Source organism: Microplitis mediator, chromosome 5, assembly GCF_029852145.1.
Source record: "Microplitis mediator isolate UGA2020A chromosome 5, iyMicMedi2.1, whole genome shotgun sequence".
Taxonomy (NCBI): Eukaryota; Metazoa; Arthropoda; class Insecta; order Hymenoptera; family Braconidae; genus Microplitis; species Microplitis mediator.
In genome coordinates, this window is record NC_079973.1 from 14069431 (window position 1) to 14091119 (window position 21689).

General features: G+C 33.7%; 1 protein-coding gene across 5 annotated transcripts in view; it reads right to left on the reverse strand.

Annotated features, from left to right (window-relative positions):
- Positions 1 to 21689, reverse strand: part of LOC130668618 (EGFR adapter protein-like) — a 374416-nt gene that overhangs the window by 323793 nt on the left and 28934 nt on the right. Inside the window, exon 1 of one of the 5 annotated variants that reach the window (XM_057470975.1) lies at positions 17003 to 17198. The exons of 3 other annotated variants lie outside the window; for them this stretch is intronic. In XM_057470975.1, the coding sequence (XP_057326958.1) occupies positions 17003 to 17044 (42 nt within the window). In that variant the 5' untranslated portion in view covers positions 17045 to 17198. Of the gene's footprint in view, positions 1 to 17002; positions 17199 to 21689 lie in introns of those variants that run through there. One more of the 5 variants, XM_057470978.1, reaches the window with a different exon arrangement.

The following is a 21689-nucleotide window of genomic DNA, read 5'->3' on the forward strand; positions in this document are numbered from 1 at the left end:
TAAATCCTCTATATTAAAGTAGATGGGTCGGGTCGCCACAAGGATCACCACATCGAATACCCAAGCAGGCTAGTAAGAACTGGCTTACAATTTTTTGCCCGTTTAGTTGCCCGGTCGGCTAAAAAGTATTCAGGATACAAATATTTAGCCACTTCAGGCACCCAAGCGGGCTAGTATAATAGGGTTTAGAACATTTTGCCCGATTAGCTGCCCGATCGGCTTGATGGATTTCGGGATATATATTTTCAAACTCAACAGCCTCCCGAAGCGCCATAAGAAATGAGGCTAACAACATTCTCTCTAAGTAGTTACCTAACTGGGTTTTCGATAGTTGGGACAATGGAATCGTCCCTGCTCTGGCACCTTCTCGGGTACATGTTATAGGGCCTTAGTTTTACTCCTCGATCGGGTCCTGGTCGACAGTCGAGATGTTGTCGGCACTTTCTACCAAAGAATATGAAAAAAATTCAAACTTCGAAATAGTATATTGTGACAAGGGTTGAAACACGACGATTTCAGACTAGGGTGAGGTTGGCTGACATCACCCGCAGTCTGAAATCGTGTTTTATTCTGAGTCACACACTATATTTTTCGTAATTACTTGCATCGGAACTTCAAGATTTAGTGTCAGCAGCCAGTAAGAAACTAGTTAATTTCAAGCCGATAATGCGGAGGACTGTTAGAGAATGAGAAATATGTGATTTACAGTCACTTATTAAATAGTAAATAAGACAAAAATATTATTTTCACTCATTTTTTAGTAATTTTATTGGGTTAATTAAAACTGCCACTTAAAAAATGAAATGAGTAAACTGAAGTGACAAGTAAACAAATGAGAGTAATAACGCTGCAAATGAACATTAAATATAACTGACACCGGGCAGAAACAATTGTGTTCCTGTAGTATTCATACACTAGAGGGCAGATAAGTAGCGAGTAAAAGCGCCTTAATGTAAGTCAGCGTTCGTTAGTTCATTGCGATTTGAACGTTATCTGTGAACACTTGCAATTCTGGAACTTGCAATTGTGTTTTGTTAAATAAAAGATTATTTATATTGTGTTAACAAGTTTTCAATTAACTATTATATTTAACGTCACCTATCCTAAATATATTACAGTTCCCAAGCGAAGAAACACAATTGTTTCTGCCCACTGTATGAAGGTATTTTGAATCACGAATTCGCTAGCAGTTGTTTGCAGCATCGGCTTGAAATTAGCTTGTTTCGACGGGCTGTAGAGACACTGAAACTTCAAGTTTTGATGCTGGTATCATAAAAATTTTTTTTGTCTCAATGAAAACAAAGTTCGAATTTCAAAAACAAAATTTTTTTGTTTCATGTTTAACACAAAGAAAAACAGGTATTTTTACTATTTTACAAAAAAAAAGAAATCACCATGTGAAACATAGTAATAATTACTATGATTAATAGGAATTTTACTAAGCTTCATAGAAATTGCTTTAATGTTAAACCAGTAAATTTTTCTATGTTAACATTGGAAAAATACTTATCCTTATAGAGAAAAAACGCCAATTTTTTTCTCTTCGTGTACTAACGCGCGTTTGCGGTCAACTAAGATGTGCCAAAGTGAAAAGTGGCTGTGGCTGATAGATACGATTAGCTGATTCTTTTACTTCCTCATGTTCAATTGAAGAAATTTTCAAAATGATTAGTTGAAATAAAAGATATTACATTTTTTATCAAATAAAAATTTCAAAATATGATTTATTCAACTATTGATATTTATTCTTATTAAATTAACTATTTTTATTCTATATATGGATATGTCAGGAAGATATAAAAAACCCTCTAGGCTTTCATTTCATGGAGAGTAAAATATTATAGTAGAAAAGGTATACCGAGTGTAATATACAAAGGAGTCGTCGGGCCTATGACAAGAATTTCATTTCCCTTTCTCGCTTCGTCGACTCACGGAGACAGTATTTTCCCTCTAAAACTTACTGTCGATAGTGACCTCGATAAAATTTCCTACTCTTTAAAATAAGTTCTAAAAGAAGGCATAACTGTTCGATGTAGAAATAAAATAATTTATTTCCATTTTTTAAAAATGGTAAAATAAAAAATATGCTCGAGAGGTGACAATTTCTTAAAGGGGTTATATTTCGTGTATTTCTGAGTAGTATTTGGCCACATGCCGACCGATTATATGACCGATAAAAATAACGTTGTACCCTCCCTCTGAATGTACGTACGTACGATAAATAACGGTTGAGAGGGGTCATTTCGAGAATATAGTAAATAACGTTAACGCAATTACGTTTTTCTGGGCAACGAGCAATAATTCAAGAGAGCCTTTCGTCGAACAATGAACGTATAAACTGAACGAATTAAAAGATACTATGTACATCTATCGATAAATTTGTGAAAATTCATTTGTCAAATCATTAAGTAGTTAATAATAGATTTTATATCTGACATAATTCAAAGTTCGGACATTTAAAAATCATTATTTTTTATTTGTTATTTATTACGACATTAAATATTCTTGAAAACTACGGCCAGCCATTAGTTTTCATAATAAAATAAATTTTATATCCATTCAACATTAAAAAATTGTTAAGGCAATTATCAAACAGCGCAGAAGATATTTTTTGGTACCTTAAAAAAAGACAACGACCCTTGACATTTATTACATATTAACCGTTTTATTTCTAAATTAAAATGACATTGAATGTTCTAAGAATTTAATTATTTTTTTAACACCCAATTAATTGTCGACTAATATGTACTTTTAATTAATATTTATTTTAGTCATTAAATAAAAATAATGTCTTATAAAATTTAATAAAAAATTCTTAATAATTTTTTATTATTTATAAAATTAGAAAATAATTTGTGTTTTATGTTATTTATGACAACAAAAAATTGAGTAATTAACCAAGGCGAATACAGTCATTTCAACAAAACCACTTTTAATGTAATTTTGATAGTTGGATATTTACAAAAAGTACAATGCTGATAAATTAAAAAGTGTCCATACAATTCAACTGATAGTAATCTTTTCTTATGATGTAAGTCTAATAAAAATTTTCAAATATAATTGTAATATTGAGACAGAAATGATCAGATTGGATGTTGATGATCTTAGGTACTTGAATAATTTTAAGTACAATTTATTTTGTCAAGTATGTTCATTCTATTATTGATTATTATTATTATTACTATTTTTTTTTTTTTTTTTTGGTAAGTAATAAAATAATTCCAACATTACATTAATTGTAATGACTTAAGTCTTAACTATAACGGAAAATTAGTTGGATTACTTTTTTATCTCAGTCAGTTTTAATTTACAAGTCAAATTTATCAATTAGTCTTCTCTCTGATTATCCAGGAGTTAATTTAGCTCCACATTATTTAAATATTGGAATAAATAGTGTAACGATTATTATAAAAGTAAAAGAAATGAACATTAGGATGTGTAGAATATTACTGAAAATTATAAAAATCTTGAATCGACCAACTTTAATCGTCATATAATAAGGCTCCAAGCAAATTCTTATCATCAGTAATAAAGAACAAGTTTTTGCTTGATCTGTTTTGCTTGATTACACCCAGAGACTAATGATCGCACAAGTAATTTGCATCCGGGCAGTTATAAAAGACGTACACTATAATGGTTATAAAGGATCAAGAGAGGCTTCTGAACTGATTTAATCGATCGTTATATTTCTTAATCATCTCTAGCTATAACATCACATCATAACAACATATCTTTCTCATGCAGCAGAATTATTACTACTATTTTAACTTCTTCAAAAATAATTTAAAAGAAAGTTTATTTATTTTTTATTATATCTCATCCCTGGTTAAAAATACTGATTGAAAAGAATTAAAAATGATGAATTTCGAATTCTTTTCAATAATTTCGATTCTTTTATTTGTATATATAGATATACAGTTTGCATGGAGTGACCACTTCTCAATTCTTTTCAATCAGTATTTTTAACCAGGGATGGCAATTTATCATTTTTCACTTCCCGCTGTGAAAACTGAAATTTTTAAGAAATTTCCTAGAAAATTATCCGGACCATTTTCAGATGGACGTCCGTCCGGCCGCACGCGCACGTTTGTATGTGTAAACTTTGTTTTTCCGACGATATCTCTGGCACAAGTCAACTTATTTGAACGGACTTGGCGGCAATCGAAAAGGCTCATCAAGACTTAGAATTAATTAAATTTTGTAGTCGATCGGTCGAGTAGTTTACAAGTTATACGAAAAATAGAAATCAAAGAAAATTTTTTTTTCAAGTTTTTGTTGCATAACTCGTAAATCGCTTGACTCATTGGTCTTTAAGTTGACGTAAATCTAAGTCTCAACAAGCTCCTTTGATTGCCGCAGAGCACGTGCAAATCGTTCGATTTGTTTAATAGATATCGTCGGACAAAAATTACTTTTTTTCGGCGACATATATACATTTTTGGTCAAGCCGTTTTTTTTAACTTCCCGTTAAAAAAATTGAAAATTTTCAAAAAAAAGGGAAGTTATTGGTTTCGGTCCGATTTTCGAAAACCGAGATTTTAATAGATCTCAACGTTTTGAGGTCCTAGGAAGCTATTCTGACTAATTTTAAGACGCCTGAGTGTATGTATACTGTTACGTCCAGCTGAATGCTGAACATTATATTTTTTTTTATATAATTAAATTTATGCAGCGACCAGATTTTATTTTTCCTTTTTTTTTAATAAACTTAAAGCGATAAGACATAATGTAATTTTAAAAGAATGCTTTTAAAAGATTTAGGCTTGTTTGTTTTGACATTCGTGGAACGCTAGAACAAACACCTAACTGTAATTTTAGTGACCCCGCGAGTAATTGTAAAGGCCCAAAGGCCATCTGGAAACACTTTCCGTAGAAAATCTGAAAATATTTATCAACAAAAGTGTACGTGGAATAAGTAAGCAGTTGTCACGTCCGGGGTGGGTATTTTAATACTTAAATTAGATAATTCGCGGTTATCGATGCACAATAAAGAAATCAATAAAAGAAAATAGCGGGCTACCTTGTTCCCGTTTAATTAATACTCGTCAATTTAGACGTTAAAAATATATTAAAGCAACGTACTCAGTATCGAGGGTGGTTGCATACATGTGTCGTAACTCGCACTTATTATGATTAGTATTTTATTTGCCTACCTTGATGGACGTGATTAGTTTGATAGTAATTCGCCGAGCGGATGCGAATTCTATCGGGTTCCCAATTTATTTACCCTGCGTGGCTATTAGGGTATTAGGAATGGAAGAGAGGTGGGCTGCCGGATAGACCTCGAGAAGTCTTATTCTCTACGATTTGGGAAAGTGAAAGGTTTTGTGGAAATGATGAAACTTGTTTTAGAGAAAGAGAAGAATATATTCTGTTACCAGTGTGTTTACAATGCTTATTAATTCCTGTTACAATCTAGTGTTAGTAATGCGGTAGGTTTTCAAGTAGTGCGTTTGCTTACCCCTTTTGGGTGTGACCCGTGAATCTTCTAGTCACTTGCAATGAACAAGTCTATTCGCGACTCGAATCAGATTCGGAACGTACTCACAAGTTGAGCGTGATTCCTTTTAGCGAATCAACTCCCGCACCGTACTCACAAGTTGAGCGTTGTGTGCGGAAATACTACTCACACGGAGCGTTAATTCGCTACAGAGTCCAAATGGGGTACAGATCAGTGTTTTGATCACCGAAGAACGTACTCACAAGTTGAGCGTAATTCTTTTATTAGCGAATCAATTGCAGAGTACTCACAAGTTGAGCGTTGCTGCTGCCACCATGGGGCTCAATTCGCTTGGTGAATCAACTTCTCTGTGCCAATTAGACCTGGATGATGGTATTATTCGAGCGTAGAACAGACTTGCTTGCACTACTGAGTTCAGTCTTTACTTGGTTACAACTGAGAGCGACTGACTGTCTTTGGAAGATTCTCGGGGGTTTATATACAGATTTTTAGGGGTCCACTGCGCACCCTGAGTCTCTGGAAGGGATGTTTTAGAAGGTAAAGTGAATGTATGGTACCAAATGGGGTAGGTTACCCTTGAACATTCACTTCGTGACGCCACCAGATCTCTCTAATGCTTTCACCATAAGTGGGGCATCCGAGAGATCTGGGTCCCAGGGTTGTTTTTCGTTAGAGATCTCAGTGTAGCGACATCAAACACCCGATGATTTTAACATTTACGTAGCAAACGTCACATAGTAAATAAATTTTAGTTATAAAAAAAATGCAATCGTAATCCCTTACTTTCCCTTTAAGTGCACTTTTTTCGAGACATCTCGGTCTCACAAAGCAGATTTGCCCCCGAAAGGTATCGGCTCGATACTGCGGGGATTTTTAGGTACTAATAAGATATTAAGATCCTGAGAGTTTCAGCTTTTGAAACCAACCAGTCTTCGAGAAAAAGCCAAATATGTAAAAATCAGATAAAATGAATATTCTCAGAGACTATTTTATCGATTGACTTATACTCGGGATATGTTTTGGGGGTCGATAGTAGCTCCTCGGAAAAAAATTGGGAGCTTGATCGGTCGACAACAACCTCGAAAAAAATGACTTTTTAGTTTTAATTTCGACTTTTCACGATGTTACGGTTCTGGTACAATTATGAAATAATTTTTTTTGGATTCCTCATCCAATTTCCTATAGACTTAAGTGCTTTTAAAATTTTTAAAAAAGGTACACCATATAGAAAAAAAATAAAAACCACTTTTTAAGCAAATATTTACTTTATTTACATGTTTAAAGTGTGAATCATTATTTTTCTAGTTTGTATATGTTCTTGAATGTTATTTGCAAAAATAATCTCTGCATCAGCAGTTAAATTTTGTCATATCATATAATATCAACTAAAATATTATAAACATTATACACATATAAAACAGGAAATAGATTTTAGTTTGTAAATTATAAATACATAACAACAAATGAAAGATATATTTGAGGAAAAAAATGTATAATCATATTTCATCAGTCTTCATCACTATCCTCTTCAATCACAGGTGAAATACTGTCTCTATCAAATAATTTGCTAAGTATTTTAGCAGGCCTTAAAATCTTTGTTAAATATCTCCCGTGCGATAAATAGTAAACAACAGCAGCAACATGAGAGCAACATCCAATTGTTCTCAGACCATTTGCACACTCACAACTATGCCTCAATATGCTTTTTGGACCAATAGCATTTTTTTTATACTCAATAAAACATCTATAAACCTTTCTATTAATGTGTCTGGATTGAACTTGAATTTTGAGGATATTTGACTGTTCTTTCCCATATTGAATAGTGAGATTACCTGTTTCATCAAGCATTTGCTAAATAGGAAACAGCCTGTTTCAATATGTATAGTAAGCGTCTTACTTCCGACTCAGAGTTTTTAGATGAAGTCATCGAAACAATGAAATCGCAAAATAATGTAGTAAATACGTTAGCTGAAGACGTTCAAAAAAATGGCTGGCAGTGAAAAAAATTGCCGTTTCGAACAATTTCATCTGAAACTCTTGAAGACTTTCCAGAAATGACAGAAAATAATCTGCGTATTTTTTTCACTAATTCCTATCAATTGAAACAGGCTGTTTCCTATTTAGCAGAAATGCTTGATGAAACAGGTAATCTCACTATTCAATATGTGAAAGAACAGTCAAATATACTCAAAATTCAAGTTCAATCCAGACACATTAATAGAAAGGTTTATAGATGTTTTATTGAGTATAAAAAAAATGCTATTGGTCCAAAAAGCATATTGAGGCATAGTTGTGAGTGTGCAAATGGTCTGAGAACAATTGGATGTTGCTCTCATGTTGCTGCTGTTGTTTACTATTTATCACACGGGAGATATTTAACAAAGATTTTAAGGCCTGCTAAAATACTTAGCAAATTATTTGATAGAGACAGTATTTCACCTGTGATTGAAGAGGATAGTGATGAAGACTGATGAAATATGATTATACATTTTTTTCCTCAAATATATCTTTCATTTGTTGTTATGTATTTATAATTTACAAACTAAAATCTATTTCCTGTTTTATATGTGTATAATGTTTATAATATTTTAGTTGATATTATATGATATGACAAAATTTAACTGCTGATGCAGAGATTATTTTTGCAAATAACATTCAAGAACATATACAAACTAGAAAAATAATGATTCACACTTTAAACATGTAAATAAAGTAAATATTTGCTTAAAAAGTGGTTTTTATTTTTTTTCTATATGGTGTACCTTTTTTAAAAATTTTAAAAGCACTTAAGTCTATAGGAAATTGGATGAGGAATCCAAGAAAAATTATTTCATAATTGTACCAGAACCGTAACATCGTGAAAAGTCGAAATTAAAACTAAAAACTCATTTTTTTCGAGGTTGTTGTCGACCGATCAAGCTCCCAATTTTTTTCCGAGGAGCTACTATCGACCCCCAAAACATATCCCGAGTATAAGTCAATCGATAAAATAGTCTCTGAGAATATTCATTTTATCTGATTTTTACATATTTGGCTTTTTCTCGAAGACCGATTGGTTTCAAAAGCTGAAACTCTCAGGATCTTAATATCTTATTAGTACCTAAAAATCCCCGCAGTATCAAGCCGATACCTTTTGGGGGCAAATTCACCATGCTTATACACCTAGGGCCTTTAATAAATAATTCCTGTTATGTCCAGAAATGGTAGCTTGTACCGTAATATTTTGGACAAATTATTATTTTTATTATTTTCGGCCCTAGTCTTTCGACCAATAGACCGGGATCACACTGAGTGTAATTATCTGGGAGGTGTGTTGAAATAAAAGATGTTTGATGTACAAATTAAATTACTATATATTATAAAATTGAAAAATTCGATGATATGAATACAATAAACTTGATATTATTTTCTGAAAGTATTAGGTGGCTAGTCAGCCGAGTCTAATTTACAATAAGATTCGTTTTAATAACTAGAGAGGACTATAGAATTTTGAATACAATACAACTTTTACGATATTTCCGTGTGTTGGAAATGTTTTTGATTTTAATTCAACATAAACTTAAAAATTACAGTACCTGTAGTCACAGCAACTGGATGTTTGTACGATCGTAATTTTCACTGACTCTAGGTATTACCTTTGCTAACAATTTATTTTAACAGTTGAATTTAAACTTATAAAACCACTAATTTAAAGAAAATTCTTAATAATGTAAGTGTGCGGACACTTGTATAATATAAACTAGTATGGAACTAGTATGAAAGCATGAGAACGCAGAAAAAACTAAACTAGTACGGAACTAGTGTAAAAGTGTGAGAACACTTGTATAATATTGAACTAGTACGGAACTAGTGTAACTTCATAATTGTGAAGACACTGTGATTTGAACTTCACTGCCTCAATGGACCTCTTGTCCGGGACTAACTATTTTTTGTTTAACGACCCTTTTTATAATTTCTTATCGGATCCTATTTCGTCTATTGTTTGGGGGAAACTGTGTCCAATCGGAACACAGTTCCTATGAGTCCTTTCCCTTTCTCTAAGATTTTCACCTTAGGAAAGCGGTAAGGGTACACCCCTATGTGAGCCTATGTGCGTGCGCACCCACACATCCATCCTCATGTACAAATTTTTACTTATAACAATATTTTAAATTTAAATGTTCAAATTTATTTATTATTCTTTGTAATATTATGATTTGTTAACTTAAAATATTAATTTTAATTAACATTATATTTTTTAACTTCCCGCTAAGAAAATCGATGATTTTCGAAAAATTCGGGAAGTTATTGTTTTCACCCCGATTTTCGAAAGTCGAGTTTTCATCAGATGTCGACGTTTTGAGGTCCTAGGAAGCTATTCTGACTATTTTCAGAATGATGTCCGGGTGTGTGTGTGTGTGTGTGTGTGTGTGTGTGTGTGTGTGTGTGTGTGTGTGTGTGTGTGTGTGTGTGTGTGTGTGTGATCAGCTCTAGAACTCTATAAGCCGCGTCGAATGCCACCTCAACCATCTCAATCGGTTAATTTGTTCGAGAGATATCGTTGGCGAAAGAAATGATAAAAAACGGTTTTTTTTCGATTATCTTTGAAGTGACTCATCCGATCAATTTCACAATCTAATCAGCTCTAGAACTCAATAAAACGCGCCGATTGCCACCTCAAACGTCAAAATCGGTTGATTAGTTCAAAAGATATCGGCGCTGGAAAGTTAAAAAAATAACAGTTTATGTTATTTTTTCCGGATAAATCAAAATATAATGTGCTAAAATGTGTCTGAAATCATACCAACTCTTTCTCAATATAGTCTCTTTCAATCATCAGATAATTTTATCTAACTTGTTCCTTAGTTTTAAACATATTGTCAGCAAAAAATTGAAAAAACCCAGTCTTTAATGTTTTTCTCGGATATTCCATATATTATTGCTCTGACTTGAGTCAAAACTCATTCAAATCTTGATTTTGATCACTGACATTGATTTCTGCCTCAATACATGTACTTCAGAGAACAGAATCGAAAATAAAAATTTTAAAGCCGGTTCTTCATTAATGATTTTTGATTCTTAACTTTTAAACTCTAGCATAAAACGTTACTTGTTAGATCTTGAAAAGATCATAAAAAAATGATTGCATGTAATAGCATTCTCGAAAATATATTCACAGTGATGTTTTCAAGTTCCTTGAGCTCGAAAACAGCGGGAAGCTTGGGGGCTGGCCCGCTGGGCCAACCGACGCCCAGATTTTTTAATTGGCGTTGAGCCTATTTTATTTATTTATTGTTATAAGTTTTCTACTATTTTTTTTAGTCAATCAAATCCTAATTTGAATTGAAAATAGGTGGCTAGCAGCCGACTCTATTTATTTGATTATTAGTTATTCTTTTAATATTTGAATCTAAGAAATATTACGTTTTAGAAATTATTTATTTGGTTATTAATGATTTTTTCTAGAATTTAATTATTTGGATATTACGTTTTAAAAATTATTTATTCGATTGTTATTTATTCTTTGAAATTGTTTAATTGAATATTTTTTTATTTTAAGAAGTATTTGAATATTATTTATATTTTATGTAATGACTATTTCGTCATCAAAATTTAATTTTCCTATTTGTTTTATAATGCCAAGATGTCTCGACAAAAGTGCACTCAAAGATAAAGTGAGGGATTAAGATTATTTTTATTTATAACTAAAAATATATTCCACGTACATTTTTTTGATAAAAATATTTTTGGGTTTCTACGAAAAATGTTTCAGCTGGCCTTTGGGCCTTTACAATTGCCCGAGGGGTCATTAAAATTACATTTAGATGTTTGCTCTAGCATTTCAAACAAAAAATCAAAGCAAACAAGTTTTAATCCCTTAAAAGCATTTTACATTCGTCATGTCTTATCACTAAATATTATCGAAACATAAAAATGATAATAAAAAAATAAAATCTGGTCGTCGGCTCAATTTTAATAAATAAAACAGAAATTAATAATAAAATACAACGTTCAGCATTTTAGCTGGACGTAACATTCCTAAACGTTTTAAATAATTCCTACAAAAAAAATATGAGTTATTTTATATTAAGATAGTAAATATAATTTTTGAATATTGTAAATTAGAGTCGGCTGACTAGCCACCTAATAATATTTTGTTTTTTATTTATAATCTTAATAATTTTCATGTTTTAATATTAGAAATATTAAGAAAAAAATGAATAGAACTGGCTACCATGTCAGATAGTAGTCAGTGCCATCTGTAGAAAAAAAAATTGAGATAGCAGTGGGTCCTATCTACGTAGTACTGGCTACTTTCTACATTGTTCTCAGCGCTATGTCGGATGTTGCTCACTACTATCCTACATATTACACTCTTACATATTGCCCAGTTCTATGTACATAGCAGCCAGTCGTATGTCAGATAGCAAAGGTTACTTTTTAAACATATTACCCACTGCTATCTGCAGATAGCGCCTGCGTCTATGTCAAGATATTGCTGGTTACTGTGTAACATAGTAGAGAGTTCTATGTAAGATAGCAATGAGTACTATCTGAGATTTTTTTTCCGTAAGGACAAAAATTATTTAATTTTTTTTAGGGATGGCGCTAGTATTTATTATTGACAACGAACAAATAAAATTATTATCAAAACTAAATTAATTTCGACTTATTCAACTACGTTTACGTATTTAAATATATAATTATTAATCATATATGATATTTTTTTTTATTTGTTTATATTTATTTATATTACGTATTAAAAAATATAATTACATCATATGAGTTCGTTAATTGCTGAACACTTAAATTTTAAATTTTATTTTATAAAATAAGTTTTTTTCATTCATGATAATAAATTTATTATAACAACAATGATTATACAATTACAATTATTAATTATAATTAATGAGCACGTGAATTTTGAATTTTATTTTATAAATTAAGTTTTTTTCATTTATGGAAATAAAAAAATTATAATAATAATTATTATTATTATAAATTTACTACCGTAAACACAATTAGTAAACACAATTTACTACCGTAAACACAATTAGGCTCTTAATTTTCATATTGAACCATGCCGGAATCATTTTATATTTCCCATTTAAATAACATGGGATTTTTTGACTTTTGACTCTTAATTTTTTTTCTCAGAAACAAATGAAAGTAAAAATTTGATCGAAGCATATTCTGATAGGAAATTGAACGTTCTACAAAAAAGTTCTCTTATGAATTTTCGATAAAATAACTCCTTCAAAAGTTATTTAACGTTAAACTTGTGTTTGTTATCAATCCTATAATATTTTTAATTCTATTTTCATTTTTACCGTTTTTGGCTATAAAATGGTTGAAATAAAAGATAGTTGTTATTATCACTAGAGTACCAATGATCATTTATGTAGATTTCATGGCCTAAACAGAAAAACAAGGGAAAAAAAAATTGTTTTATGTGAAATAATAGAAATAACATACCTTTCCTCATACAGACGAACTTTAAAATGAATTAATGGAAAGTGATGAAATAAAAATGTAATAACTTCTTTTTCTATAATATTATAAGCAGAGTTATTATCATTTTTGCTTTTTTTATAATTTTTTGTTGAGAAAGCTATGGTCGCATTAGGATATTTTGTTTTGTACTCATTTACAACTTGAATCAAATATTGTTTTTGGTCTTCTCGTGTTGTTAAAATGTTGATATACTCTTAAGTTAATTTAATTGCTCTTTCGGTGACATCATTAATTACTTGTAAATTGTTAACAATTCGTAAGTAAATTCGGATTCCTTACAATTTTTTGAAAGATTTAACATTGATAGAAATTTTTTAAAATTAGATGTGAAACGTGGGCGGGCAAAAACGACTATTTAGAAGGCTTTCGGAAGAAAACAAAAATGATAATAACTCTGCTTATAATATTATAGAAAAAGAAGTTATTACATTTTTATTTCATCACTTTCCATTAATTCATTTTAAAGTTCGTCTGTATGAGGAAAGGTATGTTATTTCTATTATTTCACATAAAACAATTTTTTTTTCCCTTGTTTTTCTGTTTAGGCCATGAAATCTACATAAATGATCATCGGTACTCTAGTGATAATAACAACTATCTTTTATTTCAACCATTTTATAGGCAAAAACGGTAAAAATGAAAATAGAATTAAAAATATTATAGGATTGATAACAAACACAAGTTTAACGTTGAATAACTTTTGAAGGAGTTATTTTATCGAAAATTCATAAGAGAACTTTTTTGTAGAACGTTCAATTTCCTATCAGAATATGCTTCGATCAAATTTTTACTCTCATTTGTTTCTGAGAAAAAAAATTAAGAGTCAAAAGTCAAAAAATCCCATGTTATTTAAATGGGAAATATAAAATGATTCTGGCATGGTTCAATATGAAAAGTAAGAGCCTAATTGTGTTAGATATTTTTTTTTAGGTCATAAACTAAAGATTCAGGGGGCGATCGGTAAATAAAAATCGATTTGGGAAATAACGGACACCTTAATGTGGATGTATGTGTGGGTGCGCACGCACATAGGCCCACATAGGGGTGTGCCCTTACTTCTTTCCTAAGGTGAAAATCTTAGAGAAAGGGGAAGGACCCATAAGAACTCTGTTCCGATTGAACACAGTTTTCCCCCAAACAATAGACGAAATAGAATCCGATAAGAAAACATAAAAAGGGTCGTTAAACAGTAAAATAGTTAGTCCCGGACAAGAGATCCATTGAGGCAGTGAAGTTCAAGTCACAGTGTCCTCACAAAAGTTAAGTTACACTGGTTCCGTACTAGTTTATATTATACAAGTGTCCGCACACTTACATTTTCAAGCGTTTTATTAAAATTAGTGGTTTTATAAGTCTAAATTTAACGGTTAAAATAAAATTGTAAGCGAAAGTAATGCATAGAGTCAGTGTAAAGTACGACCATACAAACATCCAGTTACTGCGACTACAGGTACTGTAATTTTTAAGTTTATGTTGTATTAAAACAAAAACATTTCCAACACACGGAAATATCGTAAGAGTTGTATTGTATTCAAAATTCTATAGTCTTCTCTAGTTATTAAAACGAATTTTATTGTAAATTAGAGTCGGCTGATTAGCCACCTAATACTTTCATAAAATAATATCAGGTTTTATTGTATTCATATCATCGAAATTGTTAATTGTATAATATAGAGTAATTTAAATTGTATATCCAACATTTTTTATTTCAACACACCTCCCAGATAATTACACTCAGTGTGATACCGGTCTATTGGTCGAAAGACTAGGGCCAAAAATAATAATAATAATAATTTGTCAAAAATATTACGGTATAAGCTACTTTTTGGACGAAACAATACATATATGTGTGTACGTATGTATCTAAATATTTTATAACTTTTGAACGGATTAACCGTGTAACGATCGTGACATATGGATCGTGATTTAACAAATTTTTTTTATTTAATAATTTATTTTTCATATTCAAAATACATTCAACATCTCGCGAAGAAATCGTGTTGGATTTGTTTTGAATTAACGTAGGTACGTTTATATACGTGTATACATATGTAGACATGAAATACAATGTAGACAACTATGTGCCTATATCTGCGATAATAAGAATAGGCCAGCAGTGTCTTTATGCGTGTGGACAAGTATCTATCATAAGGAAAAGAAAAATACATTCTCTGCCGGATACTTGCATGTCTGCGCTAGGCCCGACCTTACTCCCGCTCGTAAATTACTTTCGTTATAAACACCTACTGCCGCGAGCCCTATGGCACCTATCCTTTTCATCTACATTCGATAATACTACGATACTCAATGTCTCAATATATTTATTTAATAACACGTGACTGAGTTGTCTCATTGATTGTAAGTCCCTATAGAACTAATGCAATCAAGAAATAGATAACCGGCGATTTCACCTTCTCTAACGATACCCTGTTGATATCCAACTCTTTGTCAAGGCCGAGGACAAGATATCGAAGCAAACAAAGCTATGAATAATATCATTCAGGCCTCCAAAAATCTGAACAACTATTAAACCTAAATAATAAACTTTGGTGCGACAACTTCTGAAATAGTATTTCGTAAACTTTTTTACTCTTTGTTATATTAAATCAAAGGTGACTTAAAAAAAATAAATCATAAATTGCCCTCCTTCATATGTACATGTGGGGAGGTAGCCCTAACAACGCCCAAGTTTGCATATATCAATCCCAGAAAAACTATCGAAGTAAGTCAATCGCTAACCAGAAGAAATCTTTGTCGGATATGGCTCCAAATCTCTAGTTATTTTTAACGGCGTCCGATTAGTACTGCGAATTGAAGTTAAAATTTCAATCGTTGTTCACGTGACAATTCACGCCTAGGCAATCGAACTCCTTCGCCTGACTACTGTTTAGTGGGAACTAATGTTGTAAACAGCACTCAGACATGTGACTGAAAGCAACAGTTCTTGTCCAGCACAGGAATGGTTACTATGCTGAACGACAATGGAACGCATTTGTCTGGGGAGTCTTTCGCATTTCTACACAGGACCTATACTTATTTTATATAGTAACACATCGACTGCTTAAAGGAACTAGTAATGTGCTAAGATTAATTTTTACATGCTTTACGATCATTCTTGTATAGCACAGTTACCATTCCTATCTATTTTTTCCGTGTAAGTCAACCGTTTTTCAAATTTTTGCACACCCCAAGCGCGAAAGCGCTGAGAGTGCTTTATGATCGATCTATTTTGTTTTTTTTTAGCTCTTAGTTATTTTACAGTTACGCTTGATCTATTTGCAAATATAAAAGTTAACAATGATTAATTATTGATAGAACATTGATAAAAATCCACCCTTTATTAATGCTTGAATTTTTCTAAATTTTTTATCAGAATAAATTTAGTACAGTCAATAAACGTTTTTTATATTTCTAAAGTAATATTTTTTATCACAAATTAATTTTTAAAAAAAAATTCGATAAGCTAGATAGTTTATTTTCAATGAAATATTTTCATTAGAATGAAAATATTTTCCATGATATTAAAATTAATTTAAAATTATTTATGTTAAAAGTGAGAAAATCGACTAATATTAGATAGAATTTTTTATATGATTAATCATTTGAGCGATAAAGTTATATAAGAGAATACATTTATGTACTTCGCAGCCCTCGAGCGAATTTTCATGTAACCAATTCGACCTCTTCAAAAGTTTCTGCAAATAACACTTATCATACGACTGCAGTATGTAGACATATAATCTCGGATATAAAACAAAAGTGTTAAAACTAATAAAGAGTAGTGTAGTTATGCTTACAAAGAGAGATTTCATTCCATTATATATCTATACTTATATATTGATAAGATTAGTATATTGTTGCGCTAACGCAGTCGTCCTTCATGTTACATTGAATAAAATTTTGTTATATCACGACATAACTTAACTTTGAGAACACAATTAGGTAACAATGAGTTTTGACATTTGCCACAATAGACGTACGAGAAAATAAAAACAAAAAAAATGTTTTAAGTAATAAAAGAGTATTATTTTGTCATTAAATAAATACCTGAATGCCATGATAAATTTTAAATGAAGGTTCTTCAGGCATGTTGGATCTTTTAAATTACACGTTCAATCACATCGCACATATATTTCTTTTTTCTTTTTTTTTTTTCGTATGAAAATCATAAAACAAATATTTTCACGTCATGTACATTTAAATTACAGTATAAAAAAAGTATTTAAATTAAAGATTAAATTTTTTATAAAACTCAAAAATTAATTTTTATCTCACTATACAGCTTTATAAGCTCTATGTGTCACAGTAAATAATACACTGTCAAGTTTAACCCTTTAGTCTCGACAACCTTTACAATATTATTAGCATAACTATGATAATATTTACCAAGCGAAGAGACACTAGATAAATAAAATGATCATAATCTGTTTGTTAACAAATGGCAAATAAATTTAATTTTAAAAAATTTATGACACTTGTTATAATCAATAAAATATTTATGACAATAAACGATAACTAAAAATAAATATATTTATGACAAGGGTAAAACAATAAATAATAAATTTATTAAAATTATTTGATACAAAATTTTTTTGAGTTAATATAAGTCAGTGAAATAAATAAATGAGAGTAGTAAAACCTGAGGTCTGTGACTTGTTGACTAAGTGTACTGACTGCAACTTTAACCACTCGTTTTGACTCTCTCGTTCTCCCTTTCTCATCTCTCCCTCCAAGTTTAAATTTTATATCGTTTCTACTCTTATCTTGCCGAGGGGGACAGGGCGATCGATGTCTCGGCAACTCACTAGAACGATTAAGTCAATTCGCAACAGCATACGCACAGTGAGATGCACCGATCGTTGCATTCTTGACGTTGATATCGACAAAGCAACAGGTTTTCACGACCTTTCACTTTTACGCAAATTACGACATAACAAGTGATTCGTCCAAATAATAATGATACTAATAATAATAATAATAATAATAATAATAATAATAATAATAATAATAATAAGCTTGTCCACCCAGCTGACGTTTTCCTTCCTTAAGTCAGCTGGCCTGATGTCCGAGACCGAAGGATATATTTTTGCCTGCCAAGATGGTGTAATCAATACCCTCGAATACCGTGCGAAAGTACTCCAGATGCAGCTACCCGACACATCGTGTAGGGTGTGTAAGCAACATCCTGAGACGCTTATGCATCTCTTGTCAGCATGTCCTGTGCTGGCAAGAAGTGCATACATCCAGCGTCATAATGCTGCTCTGCGAGTACTTTACTACCACCTTAGACATACGCACGGTATCGATAAAACACCAGTGCTGCCTTATCTGCCAGGAGATATTCCGCAAGTTGTTGAGAATGACCGTTGCCGTATTTATTGGAACGTGGCATTCGCAACAACGCGGAAAATAGATCACAACAAACCTGATATTGTGCTCTTCGATAAAACCACTCGTGACATTTATGTCATTGAGATCTCAGCACCTGCTGAGTATAACATCACGGTTAAAGAAGAGCACAAACACGAGATATATCAGGATCTCCTGTTCGAAATTGGTAAACTTTACCCAGGTTACCGTGCCAAACTTGTCGTCCTCATTGTTGGCGTCCTAGGAGGGATGAAACAGTCTTTTGTATCTGCATTGGCTAGAATACCAACTTTTTCAGCGCAAGTTGAGCTTCTGGCATCGAGGATGCAAAAGGCTGTTATTCTCGGGTCCCTCCGTCTCCTAAGGCAACGAAACTTGGCCTGCTGCGCATGCTGATCATCTTGTTGATGAAGCATCGCAGCAGTAACGATTTGGCGCTCAGGTGAGGCCCTCGGTAGAGTCGGACTACCGGGGATAACCCCCTGAGCATTTAACTTAAAAAAGAAATAATAATAATAATAATAATAATAATAATAATAATAATAATAATAATAATAATAATAATAATATGCCCACGGTGCATGTTGTGCGGCCAGCGGAGATTTTGATTACTCCGTGGCGCACCGTGGGCTAGATAGGTCAGCCCTCCATCTACTGACCTACTAAGCGCACAACAACCTTCGCATTGGGTTAACTCCCCAATGTGAAGTAAACTGAGTTCAAGACAATCCTGAACACAGAAGTGCTCCCCACAACCGGCCCTTCTCGGATGAGGGCTACCCACTAGCTGGGCGGAGCACCGAGATTCCGAACGAAGACGACCTTGGCGAACAACGGACCGCATTTAGGTGGACGGAGGAATTACGAGCCGATCTCCTGATGTGCTATAATAACAGTGAACCGGAGCGGAGAGGCTATATGGCTAGGATGCATGCTCTCTGGAGCGATATGCACCCTAATCATAGCCATTTTTCACAACAACATCTGCGTGATTATGCCTCTCATCTCCGGCGAACACGAAGATCACTGTTAAATAACAGACGGCTATCTCACCGTCTGTCTTTTCCAGCACAGCTACATCAGGAGAGACGCCGTTCTTCCGAAGACGCCGACAATGATTTTGAAAGACGACAAGTATGTGTCTCTAAAAAGACACACTACCCCAAAGACCAACTTGACACGGAAAACCACGAGCTATCGCTTCGGATTCAGGAAGATTCTACTCTACTCACCATCAATCAAGCTGTCTATGATGCTGCTTCCTCACTCTTACCTCCGGCAAGAAATAATACTTCTTCTCCGGAGGCTAAGATGAGAGGTCGCATTGGACAGCTTTCACTGAAGATTGATGATCTCCGGAAACATGTCTCCCGCATTCAGTGTGTTATTGAGTACGTAAATGCTCGTAAAGCGTTTACGCCTAAAGTCCGCCGTATTGCGGCTGGACTACGATATCAACATCACACACTGAATAAGGAGAATCTTCTTAACATCAAAGAAGGTTCTCTCAATAGGTTGCGGGCTCTGGTGACTGCTAAAAAGTCACCGACTTCGAGGCATTTTGTCGCCACCACCAAAACGACAATGCTGATGAAGAGAGCCCTGAAGTCAGCGTGGAAGAGGTTCGTTTGGCTCTGAATAATGGTAAGAACTGGGCTGCTCCGGGTCCGGATGGCATCAACTTATTTTGGTGGAAGAAACTTACTTCTACCCATAACCATCTGGCCCGGATTTTTACAGCGTTTATCAGAGGCAACGAACCTATTCCGTGCTGGCTTGTAGAAGGGCGAACCGTGCTCATCTCTAAGAAAGGTGACTTGTCCGACCCGAAGAACTACAGGCCTATCACCTGTTTGAATGCAGTTTATAAGATTTTCACAAAAATCTTGAATAATCGCATTCTACAGGAGATAGATCCTGTATGGCAGCAGATATACGAACAACGTGGCAGTAAAAGAGGCTTGTCAGGTTGCAAAGAGAATCTGTTAGTAGATCGTTGTGTCATTCAAGACGCAGTCTACTATCAGCGCAACCTGTCAATGGCCTGGATTGACTACCGTAAGGCATTCGACTCAACATCTCACGAGCTCATTCTCTTTTTGCTCAAATGCCTTGGGGTCAATCGCGATACAGTGGGATGCATACAGCGTACGATGCAACTTTGGCGAACACGGTTCCACATTTCACGTGGCAACGACAAACGTGTGACCGAAGTTGTACAGTACAAGCGAGGTGTCTTCCAGGGAGATTCCCTGAGCCCGCTGCTGTTTTGCATCTCACTGCTGCCGATATCTGTTGCGCTACGCCGTACTCGTGGATACTCAGTGGGCCCACCAACTGATCGGAAATATTCGATCACCCACTTACTCTACATGGATGATCTGAAGGTATATGCTCCTGATGAGGAACACCTTCAGACAGCCTTGAATATCGTAGGGGAGTATACACGGGATGTCGGCATGGCCTTTGGGTTGGACAAGTGCGCGGTCGTTAATCTGGTGAGGGGTAAGTGCTCTGATTTGCGCGAAGATATCGAGTTAGTAGATGGGAGCGTCATTGACCATCTTGACGCCGGAGAGTCGTACAAATATCTAGGGATTGACGGGAGTCCTATGCAGGATGTCTCGAAAATCAAAACGACTCTCTGCAGCGAGTATGGACGGAGACTCCGGAAAATCTGGTCATCAGAACTTTCCGGAAAAAACAAAGTCTCTGCAACAAACATGCTTGCTGTCCCAGTACTACTCTACTCTTTCGGTGTCCTTAAATGGACCCGAAAAGAGCTTAGAGATCTCGATATCAAGACACGCAAAGTCATGAACATCAATCGGAGCATGCACCCTAAGTCCTCAGTCACCAGATTATACCTTTCCCGGCACATCGGAGGGAGAGGTCTACAGAGCTTGGAGTGTCTACACGATCGTTTGGTTTTGGGTCTAACATACGAAGTTGTCAATTTCACAGCAGATGAGAACGACTTCCTTATGCAGATTGTTCATAGTCATGAGAATCTGCAGAAGGGAGCGTTCTTATATAAGGCAGCACGATACGCGGCAAAATCCCTCGGTCTCGGAAGAGTAAACCCTCTTATTGAACTCCCTAAGGAGGAATTTAAGAGTGTCGTCAGGAATGCTGAGCAGCAAAAACTGCTCAGTACACACATGGACAAGTCCATGCACAGCGTGTTCTTTAAACACGTGCGTGACCATGGCTTGTCCACCCAGCTGACGTTTTCCTTCCTTAAGTCAGCTGGCCTGATGTCCGAGACCGAAGGATATATTTTTGCCTGCCAAGATGGTGTAATCAATACCCTCGAATACCGTGCGAAAGTACTCCAGATGCAGCTACCCGACACATCGTGTAG